At 40.9% G+C, this 20,228-nt stretch overlaps 1 protein-coding gene across 1 annotated transcript in view; it reads right to left on the reverse strand.

The window, feature by feature from the left end:
• The window catches only part of LOC139465214 (cardioacceleratory peptide receptor-like), a 108,435-nt gene that overhangs the window by 45,355 nt on the left and 42,852 nt on the right, over positions 1-20,228 (reverse strand). The window contains exon 2 of the mRNA XM_071246880.1: positions 14,895-15,033. Within this exon, the coding sequence (XP_071102981.1) occupies positions 14,895-15,033 (139 nt within the window). The remainder of the gene's footprint in view (positions 1-14,894; positions 15,034-20,228) is intronic.

Below are 20,228 nucleotides of genomic sequence, written 5' to 3' on the forward strand. Positions count from 1 at the left end.
CTCACAGTATCAATACGATAAGATATCCCTGTGATCAATCAACACAGCCAGTATCAACTGAAGTGCCTGGGAGATTCCATCTGTTTTCGAGATGATCTAAGCTTCCCGTAGACATACCTGTCATTCACAAGGCACTAGAGAGGCCTAAGGTATCATGTTGCATCAATAACTTTGACAGTTTCCTGTTCTGTACGAATACTTATACTTATTGCTCTGACGAAAATCCGTGCAGATCCTCCTCGTCGTACTAGTTTTTTAAAGAATATTAATTACACAAAATTATACAGCGACGTGTGCGTGCGTGCGTGCGTGCGTGCGTGCGTGCGTGCGTGCGTGCGTGCGTGCGTGCGTGCGTGCGTGTGTGTACTAAAGAATGCCGGTTTTATAGTGTTAGCTCACCGAAATACCATGCCGCAGTTTCATATGAATACCCCACTCAGACACAGTATACTACGAGCCGACCAGTCCTCGTTTATTCCATTAATGCCGACCGCCAGGCAGGGTAACAAAATGTATCTGCTTGTACTAGTCAGACCTAACGCTTGTTTGACAGTGCCAGCCTACGCATATACCATGCCGCCGTTTAACATGGATATCCCACTCAGACACAGCAAACTGACTCTGACCCGACCAGTCCTAGTTTCATGTCCCCTTAATGCCGAGCGCCAGGTAAATCGCATTGCGCGACGAAGAGATCTTTCGCTCTCCGGGCAGACTCTATCCACTAGACCAAGGAGGCGGTTTATAAAAGCGGGGAAAGCTGAAAACATCATTTATTGATTAGTCACAATTGATGGAATTAATCTCCCTACTGTGTAACTGCTTGTTTTCTTTACATGATGTAAGTGAGTATAGTTTTACGCCGCTTTTTAGCAATATTCCAGCAATATCACGATTGGAGACACCAGACATCACACATTATAACCATACTCACTCACACACTTAAATGTCATACCGAAGACAATATATATTATTCAATACAATACAATATAACTTATATTCAAAACATGAATAATTGCATTGAAATACTTTTGTTTATTCTGGACAGTTTAATAATGTGCATGTAAACATACTTATGTGATAGATGGTAAGCTTGTGTACACAAATATTTGTGACTGCATTTACAATATGTTCCGAGGTACTGCTTGTTTCGTTGTTTACTGTCGATTCCGGTTTCCTAAGTGTCAGAACGTGAGTATGACTAAGCGCCCTTTCAGCAGCATCCAAGCCATATCATGGCGAGGTTAGCCTAATTATTGACGAAACGGACGCGCTGGGCCAACAAACCGCCCACCTCCTGCTGAGATACATTCCTAAATTACCATATGCTAGCATAGGTTCAAGTGGCAACGTCGTGTCAAGCCCATATCATTTTATAGCTCTTGCATTGCGCCAAAATGTCATTGAGGTAGACAGCAGGATAAACAGCTGATATTTTCTTTACACATCTGAAAATCTTTAGAAAATATAAATAAAATTGTTACATGTATATATTCGTAAAAATAGTACAAAACTCATATAAAATTATGAGAGACGATGAAAGACTTAATCAAATGTACAATAATAAGAATTATCCATATGATAAATGCTTCCTGCGTTGGGACTTTAATTGGCTCGTACAATACGTTACATATCATGTTTTAATGAAACACCCCGCTTCCCATTATTTGATAGTTTTAAAAAATCGAAATTGCAGCCGTTAAACAATGTTACTCTCAAGTCTTCGGAATAATGGACAACGAATCACAATCCGTAAGTGGAGCTGTTGTTTATTGATTGCCAAGCAGTATTCAACTAAGTGACCTCTGTGCTCTGTGGTAAAAAACTGAAGACGTCATTAAATATTAATGACGTCCAGAGTCGGATTCAGGATTTTTTTTAAAAAAGGGGATGTGAACATTATACACAAGCCACAAAGGCTAAAGTGGCTTCGTAACATGCACGGTAAGGTTCTGAAAAAGGAGAGGTGTTCAACCCCTCCCTTTGGAAAACTGTAAAGGACATTCTCGCGATCTCGCATTCTCGCCAAAATCTCGCTAATCTTTTAGCCAAAATCTCGCGATCTCGCATTCTCGTGTTTTGGGCATATTTACCTTGTTTCCAAAGGTCGAGATCGCGAGAATGCGAGATCGCGAGAATGTCCCTTACAGTATTCCATACCACCCCGACCCTTCTGGATCCAATGACGTCACAGGATATTAATATGGATTATAGATCGTGTCTCCATGTAAGCAACCACGATTTTTCACATTGTCGTGAGACTGTTTTATCTCAGACGGTGACGTTTTATATTTCCTGGAACTGTGGTCGATGTTTCTGCTGGTGGACTGAACCCGGGGTTCACCATATGCTCAGAAGCGTTTATCGATTATGCTGAGTCAGCTACAAAAGAAATGTTTGGGTTGAGATATTAAAAATGTCCCCTGCTGTGTTACAAAACGAACATATTTCTTACACGTTTTTCTTCACTCGTATGCAGCAGAATCTCTCCACTCGTACACGGCAGACGTAATTCAAAATACACATATCGATTTTAATTTCAACAAAATCAGTAATGCGCTATCGTGTCACTGAATTTTCTGTTCCATCAGTTGATTGCCTGGTTTGTCTGAGACGGACAAACCAATGAGTGATGTCTTAGCAACGCTCCGACGTACGATGCCATACAATCCCCCCGGTTACCTAGCCTGACCACCCGATCTTCAGCCGTCTCTTATGACAAGCATAAGTAACTGAGAAAACAATTATACCTGGAATCCAAATGGAGCTGGCACAAGTGAATTAATACTAAATATGATTAAGAATATCAATATAATCATTATTGACAGTTATGCGAAATGAATCAAATTGATTTGAACTTAAACACCAAAAGTTCATTCGATGTACTCTGTTCATTGTTGCAGGTCTGTAGACTTCACTGGCACCAAAGAGATGCTATTCTTGGCAGTTGGTTGGTTGGTTTGTTGTTTAACGTCGCACTCAGCAATATTCCAGCTATATGACGGCGGTCTGTAAATAATCGAGTCTGGACCAGACAATCCAGTGATTAATATCATGAGTATCGATCCACGTACCTAGGAGAGATGACATGCACCAACCAAGTCAGCTAGCCTGACCACCCGATCCCGATAGTCACCTTTTACGGCAAGCATGGTTTGCTGAAGACCTATTCCTCCCCGGATCTATACGGGTCTATTCTTGGCAGTACTGATAGCGATATGTCACAAGATAATTAGTGTATAGGTTCGTGAATCTGGAGCCTTCCTCTTAAACTTTTCATTGAGTCCTTCTTTCACTTTCCTATGGATATCAAATAATTCTCCTCGCCATTTGTATCGATCATGAATACAACGGGATATTTTCTGGAAGGCATTCCCGTTTCATCGTTGTATATTTTTACAAGAGATTTATGAAGTTTTAACCCAGAAGCATGCCGTCTTTAATCTCCCATACTATCTGTGAAAAACTTTTTTTTAAACTTAAGATATCTAATCTTCAAAGCTTCGAATACTACAAACGCCCACTAACACGTTCAAAGTACACACGGTTCATTGTCAGTTGTAATCAAGTGAACGTTAAAGTACAAGGTTGTTGATTGGCTGAGGGCTTTGAGGTGTCACAATGTTTGATTGGTTCCTAGAACGCATGACAGGCTAAGATGCGCGGTGATTGTATGTTGACAAGACGCCTGGGGGTTCGAGAGTATTGAAACGGCCAAACTACGGGAATATTTAGAAAAAAAGATTGATGTTGCCAACTGTTTTCGCAAAAGCACTTCAAAACCAGATCTGTTTTTCAATAAGATCTGGTAACGCTTGTGAAACTATCCAAGACAGTTTTCATTTTCATTTCACTGAATTAAAAACTGTGAAAGTAAAAATTAAAAAGGACCGTTGATAACCTTTTATCTCTTGATATAAAATCAGCAGGCATACGTTTTATTTGTGGTGAATAAAACACAAAAATACCCGAACTTGTCGAATTGTTGAGTGGCGTCTGTCATTGATGATGTGGTTATTCCTCGGTGTATAACCGTTGGCTCTACAACGGAGCTACGCTGACGTGCAAGTATACCGGGCGTATAAAAGGGCTGTGACATGTGGCAGTATCCCAACACCAAGAGCGAAATTATTTTCGGATTATTTTTTTATCACTTATGTTTTGGGTTTTTTGGCTCTCTAAATGTCCTTCCCTCACAGACTTGCGTCAGTTATACACAGCTTTATTTACAATTTAAATAGGAACCCTCATATGGACACATATCACTATTACATGGTTCCCATGTAATCGCGAAGGAGTGAGTGAGTATTGTTTAGCGCCACCTTTAATAATATTCCGGCAATATCATGGCGGAGGACACCCAAACTTCACGAATTGTACACATGGGGGAATGGACGTGAGTGAGTGAGTGAGGTTTTACGCCGCTTTTAGCAATATTCCAGTAATATCACGACGGGGGACACCAGAAATGGGCTTCACACATTGTACCCATGTCGGGAATCGAACCCGGGTCTTCGGCGTGGCGTGCGAACGCTTTAACCACTAGGCTACCGAACCGGACATATTTGCGAATGGTGGAGGAAGATGTGTTGACGATGGCCATTCGCAAAAGCAATGATGGTTTGAGTTGGAGTCAAGTTGTGTAGTTGAAGCATTCGGCTTTTCGTGCCACACCGAACTGATGTCCAAGTGGGCACACTAATGTGTACATTGCTTTAAATTTATGAAAACATTTCCACAAAAAACAGTAAACGAAATCAGATTTGGTCATGGGGTCCTGACCTTTGCGCAACCGAGCAATGACCTTTAAAAGGACATCTCAAAGATACAAACATGTGTGGAATAAATAGCAAGTACCATGTATGTGTCATCTACCGTATCAATCAACTGAAAATGTAGAACGCCAGAGAATGACGTACCTAGCCACTTAATACTGTAAACGTTCTTGAATAAGTCTTTGATTAGGAAACCAACACATCCTGGTCCGAATTTAGCTCGAACAGGGAGAGCTGTCCTGTTATTACCACTCTATGAATACCCGTTATGTGAAAACGAGCTTGAATTTTGTCAACTAGGATGTTTTATGCTTATGGAAACCAAATATAAACCAGACGCGTGGAATTCAACAGGTGGTGTCAGAGATAAACGCATTTAGGACGATTCAAACAAAATGAAAATCAGTACGTATTACGAATATCTTTGAAATTATTTCTTGGAACGTTTGACGGAGAAATAGAGTTTTGGCTTCACACCGATTGGTTTATTGACACCGACTGGTTGGAATGCTGGCGAAACGGTCCTAGCAACGTGACGTCATATCAATGCATCATCGCCAATAATTGAAATGAGAACATTCATTGTTTATGACATCACAAAGAACTCGTTTGGCATCTGTTTTGTTAGTTTTTAAACGCTGCACTCAGCGATATGTCAGCTATATGACGGCGATATGTCAGCTATATGACGGCGGTCTGTAAATAATCGTCGCGAATGAGATCCAAGGACATGAGTGAGTGAGTGAGTGAGTGAGTATGGTTTTACGCCGCTTTTAGCAATATTCCAGCAATATCACGGCGGGGGACACCAGAAATGGGCTTCACACATTGTACCCATGTCGGGAATCGAACCCGGATCTTCGGCGTGACGAGCGAACGCTTTAACCACTAGGCTACCCGACCGCCCCTCCAAGAACATGAAATTCACCATGTCACCGAGCCTGACCACGCGATCCATTTAGTCGCCTCTTACGTCATATATAGGTTGCTGGGGGCTTACATTTTTACCCGGAATCCCCACGGGTGCGCTTGTTCTTAGCGATGTGATCTGCACACATCCAAAGGACTGTGGTTAATAATATACATGCCTACTTGAAATTGGGAATTAAGGATTACCTGGGTGACTTGATGTCCGATGAAATTCCTTGTTTTGATTTGTACTAAATGTTCCCGATTTGTTTCAGATGAGACTTTACTTGGCTTTGCATGTATTTGTGACTGGTGACACTGGCGGGGAAGGATACGCTCACCTTTTCGTGAACATCTGGTATCATCACTATTTTCTATAGTGATTCCTAAACACATGCTCACGATGTAGTCGCAATCGTACAATCAACCGTGCTTTTGTTGGAGATTTCTTATGAGTATTGAAAGGGTTCTGTCGCTTTTGTTTGTTGTAAATACCACTTGAAACATAATATTTAACCACTTTAATAAGTTCGCGATGTGCTTATTACGTATTTTCTTAGTAATTTCTTCCGAACATTGGACAGGAAAATCATGATGCCTTGTCGATACCCAGCATTCTTACTTTGATCAGTTATTTTAGATGTCATTTTACAGAAGATATTTCTGATGCGGCAGTTCCTTGACAATAAAGACCCGTGAAGATCGGGGTTAGAATAGGTCTTTAACAAACCATGCTTGTCGTAAGAGGCGACTATGCCTGTCGTAAGAGGTGACTAAGGGGATCGGGTGGTCAGGCTTGCCGACTTGGTGGATGCATGTCATCGTATCTCAACTGCGTGGATTGATGCTCGTGATGTCAATCACTGGATTGTGTGGTCCAGACTCGATTATTTAAAGACCGCCGTCATATAACTGGTATATTGCTGAGTGCGGCGTTTAACAACAAATAAACAAACAAACCTTCACAATAAAGAAAAAACTGTCCTTAACCCAAGGAGCCCTGGCCTTGTACAATGCACCTTTAATGGGCAGAACGCTGACATTCACAACACTCGCACTGGTCAATTTCAAAATGGCTGCCCGTCATTGTGATTATCTCCCTCTAATCTACATGTCTTAAGCAAGCTTCCGGGGACGATCAACGCAGGGAGGCCATTACAGGAAAAATGTGACATAAATACCATCGTCCTATGGCAATTCCCGGCACAAGAGAAGGGTTAAATTGCACGGGACCTCCCTTTCATTGTAGATTAACCGCTCAGATTGACCGGCAAGTTCCACTTTTTGTGTTAACCGATATTCGTCTTCATCAAGCGGCGTATGATGGAGGACGGTAGCATCATTCATGATGCGTCATGCGTGGTATTAACAGCACAGCGTCATACCCTTGCCTGATGGTAGTTCTTTGATGACTTATATGTCTTTGAAATTTGAAATCATATGTCAACGTGAAATCCTTTGAAGAGGGTAACCGGTGGGTGGTGTTTTTTTTTTCACCAATGATTGAAGAACCTTTTTGGATGAGATAAGGTATTCGTAGATATTGGAAGTGGCGAAGTCGACCTTCATTATTCCGTAAAAATATGTTGTTAAATTATATTTTACTTCAAGGAGCGCTTTTTGTCTTAGAATTAGAATTGTCCCTAGCAACCCATGCTGAGCGTAAGATGGGACTCAATGGACCGCGTGGTCAAGCTCGGTGACTTGGTTGATTGCGTGTCTTCGTAGACAACGTACGCGTGCATGGATGAGTACACAAACGTGCTTACAGAGTGAGTGAGTGAGTGAGTGAGTGAGTGAGTGAGTGAGTTGGTTTAAAGCCGCTTTAAACAGTATTCCGGTTATATCAAGCCCGAAGTGATGCAGGTCTCAGACGTTTACCACTTCGGTGAAACCCACGAGCACGTGGATGGTGCTGATAAACCTAGAAACATAATCGGGGCGAACCGGGATTCAAACCCACAATCATAGGTTTCTGGCATGCCCAAGGGACGCAACTCTGCACAATGAATCGCGGCGCCTTAGACGACTTGGGTCCCCTACCCCCCATCTATTACAGAAGGTGGTTAGGTGGAGGGTTTTGGTACACTAATGTGCTGAAAATAACGACCCTCCACTTATGCGTCTCATATGTTTTTTTATGACCCTCCCCATGTCCTTGCACATTTGTTTTCATTACCCTCCCCGAACATGAGAATGCAAAAGCACTTCATAACTGGCAAACCTTTCATTTTTTATGCCCTCCCCATGTATCATTTTTGTATCTTTCCCCTAGAGTGAGTGAGAGAATTCGGTTTTACGCCGCTTTTAGCAATATTCCAGCAATATCACGACGGGGGACACCAGAAATGGGCTTCACACATTGTACCCATGTCGGGAATCGAACCCGGACTTTAGGCGTGACGAGCTAACGCTTTAACCACTAGGCTCCCCGACCGCCCCTCTCCCCTAGAGACTGTCATACTTGTGGTGACCCACCCTGATTCGTTCTGACCCTTCCTGCCATATTACAAATGACCGGTCCCTTTTGTCTCAGTTAAAACCATTAACGCCTTCGTGTTCGAATCCCACCAATATGAAAAGGGACATTATGGAATAAACAAGAACCTACCCTATAGAATCAATCTGCAACCTAAACCAACGTTTAATGTGACCGATAAAGACACGCTTGCCTTACGGGAACCGTACATAAACGGCCTATATAACTACACAAACACATGATTTTACATCTGATTCCCCAAAGTCATTTTAACCCTATAGGTGTGTTACAATTATACGATGGTATTACTACTGGAATGACTTCTTTCATACAGAATGATGTTGATCGATCAGAGGGTTAGCAATGATAATCCAGAACATAATGAGAGCTTGAAAAGCTATGATACACCACAGGAAGCGGCTAATCGCCCTGTCATTGCCATACAAGTAATCAGCCGACATATTGATGTTAATTACGGTAGGATTACTGCTACGCGTCTAATGGTAGAGGTGAGGAGGCTAACCCTGAAGTGATCCTGGCCAATACTTGATGGTCATGCTTCTGACAGGTATTATTGCAAATGAACATAACTGGACATGAGCATTAGAGTAATGGGTGTAAGGCGCTTCATGGAGATGCCTAGATGAACTAGCCAAGATAACTGTATTAATGAGATATGTTGGCGTGATTAAATGATGAAACGATTGAACCTTTGCATCCCAAGTACCAAGTTGTCCGACTCCCCATTGTTCTCGGTGCCTTAGGTTTGGTACCTCCCAATCTGTTGACTGACATTGGGAGAGTACCCGGGTTTGCTACCAGGAAAACAGCCCTTCTGACAATCTGGGTAATGCAGAAGGCTGCAATGTTGGGGAGTCTTCACATTCTCCGAAAAGTTCCGGGTGGGTTTGACTAGGCAGCGCTTCCTGGGAGAAATCCCGTTCGTTGTCTGGACTGTGGGTAGAGGGGGCAAGGGGCCTGAGCTGATGATGAGCCTAACAATCCTGAATGTGCCAGGATCGCCCAAACCCTCTTTCCTGCATTTTCTGGGGGCACGGGTGGCCCAGTCGTCTAAGGCGCCGTTATTCGCTGTGCAGAGTTGCGTCCCTTGGGCATGCCAGAAACCTATGATTGTGGGTTCGAATCCCGGTTCGCCCCGATTATGTTTCTAGGTTTGTCAGCACCATACCCGTGCTCGTGGGTTTCACCGAAGTGGTAAACGTCTGAGACCTGCATCACTTCGGGCTTTCCTCCCACATTAAGCTGACACGCCGTGATATGACTGGAATATTGTTAAAAGCGGTTTTAAACCTAACTCACTCACTCACTCCTGCATTTTCTTATTTTAATCAGTAAAGAGTAATAATGTGAGGTGCACAAAGCAGTACAGGATCCCGTTGCACAAAATATATATAAAAAAACGCCAGGGAATATCGATTATCCGACGAAACAGATACTGTTGGACAGAAAAGGTAACATAGCGGTAAAAAGTATATGAATGGATCACTGAAAATCAGTGATGACACCAAGCGCTCAAGTGTCGGAAATCCCATAGTAAACATATATTATATTCATATATAATATATGCCGTAAGTCGAATATAACAGTCGTAGCGCTTTGATTTCTTCAAGAAAGAGGGCCCCGGGATCATTATTCATTTCCATATTACCATAACACACTGTGTTAGATCTTGTAATTGCTTTCTAGATTCATGGGAATTAGTTAGTTACTAACTTAATAAAGACAATTGGCACGCCACTGGCGCTTCTGTATATCAGAAGGGACACACTGCAATGATAACAGAACACACTTGATGTAGCATCTGTTAAAACTGCCTTTGTCTTCATCTAATTAGAGCAGTCGACACATATCTATCATCTTAACAAGATTATCTCTATCATTTGATACATTATCGATGGATGTGATGAAGTAGCCTAGTGGTTAAAGCGTTTGCTCGTCACGCCAGAGGCTCGGGTTCAATTCCCAACATGGCTAAAACAATGTGTGAAGCCCCTTTTTGGCGTCCTCCGTGATATTGCCTGGATAAGTACGTCCTTGTGGTCACTGTCCAACGAGGCAATGGTTCAAGAACGACATTTATGTTATCACGCCATAACGAGGCGGTTGGTCTGTTGGATGACCGCCTGTATAATCATTTTTTTCACAGATAACACAATATAATTTTGATAAAAACTTACAATAATTACAAATGACGAAATTTGAAGCGATAGGTCATAAATATTTTATCATTCATGAAACATGAAACGCGATTCGAAGAGGAACATTTTTTGCTATTTTGTCGGTTTTATTATAAAAAATTTAATGGAATTTAAAGTTTTGGTTGCACTGTCATACGCGCAGTGAGCGCACTCTACATCAGCTTCCTGGTTCTCACGTTGGATTATTAGCGAGAGTGACAATCACGTTGATTTTATAATTGTTCTCCAACTTTCGGAAAACTGTTTTTGGGAATACATTGGCACGTTACATGAGAAACGTCTTAACTATCTGGCAACGAAACAACGAGCCTGCCTTGAAATGGACCTTGAAAACACTTGGTAGCAGACTCTCTCTCTCTCTCTCTCTCTCTCTCTCTCTCTCTCTCTCTCTCTCTCTCTCTCTCTCTCTCTGTGTGAGTGTGTGTGTGTGTTGTTAACCTTGTATTGTTTTAGATTTGCAAACAATGAACGAAAAATAGAATTGGAATTGAAATTAGAATTCTTTCGCCTTTTCCTGCAGTAAAGTTAACTCTTTGTATTCCATATTCCCTTTTTTGTTATTATCATTCGATTTGTTAGAAATACATACTTCAATCTAATAGTCATTTAAAATCAAAGTGTTTCCGTTTCGACATTCGCAAATATGAGGTGGTGGAAATGAGTTTGTTTAGAGACCCTTTTGCACCCAAACAAGTATTCACAATTTCGTTCTATCAATGTGACCTGATTGGTAAAACCATTTAAAGGCATAAATAACAAACAAAATGATATTTCTCTGTTGAACGAAGTGAAGAAGGGGCGTTTCCCGTTGTTTGAGATGACGTTAGTGAAATTCACTAAACTACTGAGGAAATCGATTTGGCTCCAGCAGGATGTGAAGGCATAAAGCAGGTTTGGAAACTGGACGGATTCCTCAAACCAATTTGGCACAAGTGCGCTTCCACACAACAAATTTACACTCATGGATCTCCCGACAATGTCCGCAATTTGTTTCAGTGGGAGCTTGAATACCCTGGAATCCGTGCCACGAACAGTTTAAGGCTTTTGGAATAACAAGCAATTGCTTCGCTGGTGTTGAGTTTGCTTCAAAGGTCTTCAAGTAATACAGGATAAGGCCACGTAGGTTTAGAGAAGCAATGTGACCATTCGTATATTTACTGGAGGAACGCATAATAAGACGGTTCAAATGATGTCTTTGTGACTTGACGAGGGACTCCTGGAGATTCATACACAGTATATCTGCACAATCAGATGACCCTTTCGTAATGCCAACCTTGTTAACAAAAATGTGAACAAAGGTCCCAATTCCCTGTCTGCAACAGAAATGTTTTTGGGGGGTAATATTCACCAATACGTGTCATTATCGTTCATCTTTTGGAAACCAGTCTCTTGGTTTACTGTATTGATCTCGGTTCTTTTCACAGCTAATCCTCTTTTGTTCGTTTTAGGGGAAACTTTAAAAAACACCAACTTTTCTAAAATCCCAACCAAATAAGTTTGATATTCATTACAATATATTGTTCATTAGCTTAGTTCGATTGACATGACTTGTTTATCATGCATATTTTCTTGTGTTCAAAGATGACATTATTACCAGGTTGTACAGTATTCAGATATTGCCAAGGGTTAATGAGTAAGAGGACAAAAAATAATTTAATACATAATAAATAAATGGGTCACAGTAGATGTTACGAAAAGCATGCATAAATTCGATGAACGATTAGCAATTCAACCTTTTATTACCTTATTACTTTGTTGTAATTGCATGTACATATATATCCTCTCTGCCTCATGGCATTCATTCACCTGATGAAGGAGTGAGCATATACGTTGTGTTTCCTCATAAAAAAGAAGTTCGAAAGTCAATAGAACCAGGAATTAAGAATAAGAAATAAATAACAACCCTCTTGTTTTAACAAAACCAAAGAGCCCAAACAGGTGAGGTGAGGTGAAATGGGGTTTAACGTCGCGTCCAAGATTATTGCACTTATATAGCGACGTGCACGTGTGTGTGTGTGGCTGCTTGTACTAGTCCGGATTGATGCCGATTTATAGTGCTAGCTCACTGAGATACCATGCCGCAGTTTAACATGAATACCCCACTCAGACACAGTATACTGACTCCGAGCAGACCAGTCCTTGTTTTAGACCCTTGATGCCGAGCTCCAGACAGGGTAACAACAAGTACCATCTTTTTAACGTCTTATGGTATGACGCGGCTGGGGATCGAACCCCGGACCTTCCGCTCTCCGGGCGGACGCTCTACCACTAGACCATGGAGGCGGTTGAGCCCAAACAGACTCTGGTGAATATAGTGACACAGACTGTTGCTAATGGGTGTGCTTATTATCGTATTGCGATCCTTTGCCTAATGAGCCGGATTGGGACGGCTGCCCATCAAAATGTCACAGAACTACGTATGGTAATAGCGTCTGCATAATAATTCAGATATCTCCCTAAGGACACAACTAACTTGTGTAAGGAAAAGGGACTTAATTACAGTAATTACCAAGTGCATTTCCATCCATGTCAGAGCAACTAGCCAGCTAATGCTTTCATTGGCCTTCACTGCCCATTGTGATTGGAATCGAGACACTGGTCAAGAGAAAATGACCTATAAGATGGCTTGGTCAGATCATATGTATATGAAAAAGCAATTGCGAAAGTGTCACCGATTTGGCAAGCTATTACAGATTCTAAGGCGGATAAGTTGTGATGACTGATCAATTATCAACCGCCCAGAAGCGCCACGTTTGAAAGAGTTTCTTAGTCAATCCTGTTATTACTCGATAAGAATCATCTATGGTACATGAATTATACAATAACATGAAAAACAAAAAAACAATAGGCAGTTTTAACTTTGACAGTTTTCTTTTTAAGTAGATACACTTTGTAAACAGTTTACGATATTTGATTATATTTTGAGTATTAGTCATGAATGCATTTAGCGCCTACGGTTAAACGTGAATTATATCTGAATCAAAAGTGGAACTCGTCACCAACTACTTGGGAGTCACACAATGTACATATCTTTTGTTCTCGTGGTGTATTTTTCCATTGGTTTGTTTCTATTGGTGGCTTGTGATTACCAGTTCTAAGATACAATAAAGGCAAAGAACAATGATCTGTAAGATATAAATATGTCTCAAAGTACGGAGAATCTTTAAAGGGTCTATAATAGTGGGCTTTATGTGCAGTTTGTAAATCACTCCTTCATGGGTGAAAAAAAGTGTTCTTTTTTCTACTGTTTTTATAATCCAATTTCTATTACACTCACTAGGGTTCTCAAAGATATTAAGAAGGCCACAACTACATGAGATGTATTTAATATATTTTAAGGAGGGGTAAAATTACCAAGTTTGTTGCGATCTAGCATATATTTCAGCGTAAATGATACAATCTAATTATTAGGGTCAGGTAATACGAAGTGGACACCGTATGATAAGGCACGTTTATCAAGTTTAATGCTCAGTGGTTCTCTATCTAATTCGTCGTACACTACATACGTTGGTGTGGTTAATTCATATGTACCCTATTACATCTGTTTCTCACAGCAACACTCGTAGAATAGATTGGATTAATATATAAAAAGTAGAAAAATAGACAGTCAAGAGGTAATTGAAAATTTCTGCCTCGTGTCAGTAGTGTCATTGAAGGTTCCATGCTAAAGTCGGCAGCATGATATTATGTTAAAGGGCCAATCATTCTTCTATTCTTATGTACTGTAATTCCCAATAACATATCCACTAACCATACCTTTTTCACTATCTCTATTTATTGCCGACTTAAATAACATTTCTCCTTGCATATATATTCCAAATATCACAGTGGGATTCAAACTTAACATTTTTGCGCTGACGTTGGGTTGTACTTTCTGCCAAAAGTACAGTATCATCAGCATGCAATGATACTTTAAGTCAACGTAAGGGGGCTGTTGGGTAGCCCAGTGTAAGATGCGTTTCTTGTTACACTGGGTTCAGTGTTCGATTCCCCACGTCATCCATTTCTATAGTGGAGGAAAGCAGCCGTAAACAATACACAGTAAACAGAGTGACAAAACCCTCTCCCTAATCATATGAAATCCTGAAATATGAAAGCTATTATAATATATGTTTCGATCTTAAGCATGTGTTGGTGAGTCACTACCCAATAGGGCGTTCGGGTAGCCTAGTGGTTAAAGCGTTCGCTCGTCATGCCGAAGACCCGGGTTCGATTCCCGACATGGGTACAATATGTGAAGCCCATTTCTGGTGTCCCCCGCCGTGATATTGCTGGAATATTGCTAAAAAGCGGCGTAAAACCATACTCACTCACTCACTACCCAATAGTGATGACACCATGTTTATATAAACCATGTGCATCAGTAATTAACACATGCTGATCATGTTTAGCACTATAAATGTGTTTAAGAATGTGTCCATTTTTTCTATAATTATTATTTTGAAGCGTTTTCCGAATGGCAAACGTTCCAAGATGCAAAGTATCAGAGAATATGAAAGCTTCTTTTTTTACCTGCAATGGCCAAATGCATTATGAAGAAGTTCATCCGTGTTTTTCGACCATTTTTGGACAGCTGTATGGCAGCCAGGACGCACGAGTTGCCAATCACGATGAAAGCGAGAAGCATCGACACCAACACCAGCTGCGGCGCCTGCAACAAAATGGTAATTTTAAAAAGAAGTCCTACCAGTCCCCATGGATCAGTTATAGCCAGTCGGGCAACATGCATCTTTATCTCAGAACGATGACAATCATAAATTAATAACTGTTTTCATAGTAAAGGTTTGAGAAAAATGTTTTATCACTAATCAAAGTTTTATGTTGAAACACTTTGAAAACTCATATTCGAAACTTGTAATAATTGACAGAAAGGTGACGAAAATGAAATTAAGTTCAGTGTATTTGGCATGAGATAATCAAACACAACAATGCCATCTTGTCACAGTCATCATTCTTTGTCATGCGAGTAATTATTTACTGATTTAATCGTTTCCACGTCCTTCGAGTTAAACTTGATTATGCGCTTTCATTTTGCGTCAGTATATTTTATAACATCATGTTTTGGCAGAACAAATGAGCAATTGTTTCAACCTGTCTTCAAAGATTGAAGTTATAAAATCGAAATGAAGCTCGTGAGCGTTTTAAGATGATAACTGTATATTTCTACTGAACACTTTGAGCACGTACATATGGGGAACATATAAAACATTAGTGTGCGTCAGTGAGTGCATACTGTTTTACGTCCACAGCAATAATCCAGCCATTTCGTATGAAACAAGTGTAGTTGTCATATAAAACTACAAGCTCGCATTCCTCTCGTTACAATCTCTCCACAATTGACTCTTTGAGGTGACGATAAAACACTGACACTGTTAGTCAAGCATTCAACACAAAAGGAGGAAGCGCAATTCTGTTAGGGTAAAGCAGATGCTCCTTTGGGGGCAATACGGTGCAAATTAATTCTCTAATGAGGGAAATAGAGGCGCTAGATCCCACATTTCTAGCACTACCAAGCATAATTGGCTCAGCTGGACAATGAAACGTATTAATACTAAAATGGAAATGCAGTTTCATTGACAAACAATCGTTGCAGACATAATCATTATTTGACCATACTTTGGTCTTCCCTCGAAAATTGCAACTGTAATGCACCTTTGACAGAAAGAACCAAAGAGTATTTCTGGAATTGGAAACGTTAATGTTTTACCGCGTTGAGACCATAAACTGTAAACATATCATCATATCCTGCTCAAAATAAAACCACTACACTGTTTTTGCACAATTCATAAAGAAATAAAATAATACTGCTACTAAATTACAATTTAACAAGGAAGAGCATCTTACAAAATGTGCCAGTATATATTACATTCATGTCAGTACGATTTCTCAATGCACGTCTAACCTGTTTCTATTATACTTCCCCAAAAACCGGAATGTATTTGGAAGGCACAGTCGATCCAAATTGACTTTTTAATTATAACAGTAGAACAGTGAAATGGACTATAAAGAAACGTAAGATTAAAAGAACTATGAAATTAAGTTTGAAATTCATGATACAAGGACAGACACTTAGGTTGTTGCCCTTGACCATTATTATGGCGTATAGGGGGGCACGGGTGGCCCAGTCGTCTAAGGTGCCGTTATTCGCTGTGCAGAGTTGCGGTGTGGGTTCGAATCCCGGTTCGCCCGGATAATGTTTCTAGGTTTGTCAGCACCATACCCGTGCTCGTGGGTTTCACCGAAGTGGTAAACGTCTGAGACCTGCATCACTTCGGGCTTTCCTCCCACATTAAGCTGACACGCCTTGATATAACTGTAATACTGTTAAAAGCGGCGTTAAACCCAACTCACTCACCCTCTCACATATGGCGTATAGTGATACAAGAGGAGAAGTGGTCGGTTTATTTATTGGCGATATTCAGGAAGAATTTGATCAAATATCAAATTTGTTGTACCAATCAGCGAACAGAAGTTTACATAAATCTTGAAAATAGCAAACAGCTATTCATATTCCTTTCAAGTATCGACTTTGAAGATATTTGATTAAACATATGCAAAACGATATTGAAAATAATTGTGTTGAAGGTTAAACTGATCATTTAGTATCATTCAAAGTTGAATGCTCACATATTCATAGCCCAAATGATTTTTAGCATTCATAGAAAAGTTCTTATATCCACTTTTTAATAATATATGATCGATTTACAAACGTGTCAATAATGCACTAACATCGGTTTGCTCTTGAACTATATATAAACACTAAATTTGCGTAGGCAATGAAACTGTCTGGAAGCAATCTCACTGGATTTATGACATGTAAACGTACGTCCTTTTGTGAAAGCAATCAGGATCGAAACCCAAAACCTGACTTGAAATAAACAGGGTACCGTCATGTCTGGCGAACATATGGACATCAAACATCAGCTGCTTATTATGAAAAATTGGGTTTCATTAAATATCATCATCCAAAATTGCAACTTCTCAGCGATATAAAGAGAATGTCATCGCCACTGATGATGACATATAGCAGAATCCCAGTTGCAGACATTCATTGTCGGAGATAATACGCATGCATTGCAGTCCTCCTATGTCTGACATCCGCTGGATATACAACTTCCGGGTCAAATTTGAACTCAGACACAGCCTCGGTGGCATTGGAATCAACACCCACTAGTTGATTTCTACCTTTAGCCAGTTTAACGTCAGTTGTTCCATGTCACTGAGTGTTTTGCTGCCGTCAGCAATGTCGTGACTCATTATATAACGACGACGTTGTTTATTTAATGATTCCACGTATTAGTTCGTCTGGCCCGTGGTTAAAGACGTGAACAGCAATCAAGGGAAAGATGACACGATCTTAAATTACCTTGTCGCTTTCGGCAAGCATGGGTTATGGAAGGGTGGGGAACGACGTGATTGAGGGGGGCAGTTTACTGTTATTTTGGGCACCAGAAGGTCATTGCTTTGTATAATTCATGCTTAAAAGAAGTCAGTCTGCTTGTGTATCACTAATGCATATAGCTCTGTCCATCTGTGGGTGTTATGTTATTTAAAGCGATGCATAACAGACAGCGTGTAGATTCCTCAATGGGAACCTATGTCCAAGGAACAGTACTTTCCCCACAATGCCCACAGGGTGTTTGTACAGACAGGAAAAATGAATTAAATGCTTCTTCTTGTCTTTTGCATTAACGGTACCCTCGTCTCATTTTCATGAAATACGAGGACATTTGCCTCTATTTTCCGCTCCAATTTACGTATGTCCCCACAACTGTCTCCTCAGACTTCTCAAAAGGTACTTAACCTATAAACAAGACAAGCTTTTAAACGAGTCGGGAAGCGTGGCCACAGGCAATAGAGTTGATGACCATTTCCAGATTGTGGCTTTGGATTGCAAAACGCATTGAAAGGCTTTCAGGATGTATTTAAGAGTCATCATTTGCATGCTGAATCCTTATTAGGTCGTCTACCCGACCGAGTAAAATATTATCGGTTAACGAATTCCCTTCAGGCCAACAGTACACGTTTAGATAGCTGGTGATTGGTTTTTGGTCAGATTGGTAAATTCTAGTTCCTTGTTTGATGGAATATGTTAGATCCTTTAAGTAGTACCAGGGCAACGAAACGCCAAGGTGTCGTTCGTTTATTCAACTGTACACATAATCACATAACAGGCATTCTTAACACGATCATCCACTTCTGCTGAAAATGGACCCCTAAGCCTTGGACTTACGTTGACCCGTCGACCTCGCTAGCACATGACCGTCACGTGATGTAATCATCCCAGCTTGCAGTCGACAGCCATGGACGCCTTTTCAGACGAACATGACGCAGAAAACTAGTAATCTGGTCATGGTAGGTGATGATGAACGGCGAGAGGTCACTACATTGTATCTTATGTGACAAAAGGGGGCGTTTGTGTAAGTATGATGGGATCACCCTGGTGCAGGTACCACCGTGTTTCTGTTAATAGCATGTTTGATAAAGCTTCTAAATATGTAACTACGCATATATAAGACTAAGGAAAAATTAAACATTAGATGAACAGTTAACGCGCCAAAAATGTCAATCCGCGAGCGTGTTTAGGCTGAGGACTGTTTACCCTATGGGAACAATGTGCCCCATCCCGACATACACAACCGTGTCTTCTTTGCGGTTACAGAAAGGGGCGAGGTTTGCCGATTGAATGACAGGGTGCACGAGATAGTATTATCGACACAACTCAAATTAGGAATTAGTGACGGCCTGGGTTGGGCATGGGCAAAATGGTAATGATTTTGAAATAAAATGCAACAGAATAATACTTAGCATTGCTTGTAAACACAATGAGCTAACTGGTTGGAAATGACTGTCATAGAAATCCATACAAATCTTCTGGCCGGTATGTACATGTACACATATCATGATATGGTGTCTGACGTCACACCACATGCTTGTCACGTTCCACAATTGCCACTTTGAGTTACCGTACCGATAAAAGCGTTTCCTGTCAAGCATACTGAACGACTAGATATGTTTATGCTGCATCAGCAATTTTACCATTATTCACGACGTCATGGTGCCATATAGACATGAATTTAGTCCATGAAATATGTGGTTCTTTTAAGTTATTTAACACTGCCAGAGGTCACATCAACTTTTTGTTCCTTCGTCGGATTATAAATTGATAATTAGTTAGTGTTTCAAAGACAACAAATTCCTTATGAACATCTGGGACTCGAACCAACGATCAAAGGTTTGTGAGCAGCCTAAGAGGCGCAACTCTGCACGCTGAATTCCGGCGTCGAATACCACCAGGCGACCATTTATGTACGTGCGTTTGGAGAACCAATCTCGTAGGAGTTACTCATATAAATCTGTTTGTCTCCGCAGCGAAAATTGCCAAACCACTCCTAGCAGCTTGAACTCATTTCCAAGCGCCAGTAGAAAGGTTTTACATTGCGCCTGTCCATGGGAAGCTCCTCTATATTGGCCTCAGGGGACAGTACTAGGTAAAGTAGTTACCGGAGTATTTCAGTCAAGTTATCCTAGATTGTCGTTCCAGGATTTGTGGTAATCCTTCAACGCTACGGTCAGATTTGTATCCACGCATAAACACACTCAGCGTTCATTCAGCATGCAACGGCTACCACAGACGAGTGACTTTTCAATTATCAACTTAGGGTCTCTCACCGAGTTGCGTCCCGAGTATGGGCCCGAGCTGACTCGGGGTTACTCGTATGGAGCTCGTAGCGAGGTCGTACTAAACTCGGGGTAACTCGGGATACCTCGTACTGATCTACGAGAGTTTTGGAACTGCTCAAAACCCTCGGGCCGCCAGCCAACACCTAACAAACTCGTTATCAA

This window comes from Haliotis cracherodii, unplaced genomic scaffold (genome assembly GCF_022045235.1).
Source record: "Haliotis cracherodii isolate W230 unplaced genomic scaffold, xgHalCrac1.p SCAF_18, whole genome shotgun sequence".
In the NCBI taxonomy this organism is placed as follows: Eukaryota; Metazoa; Mollusca; class Gastropoda; order Lepetellida; family Haliotidae; genus Haliotis; species Haliotis cracherodii.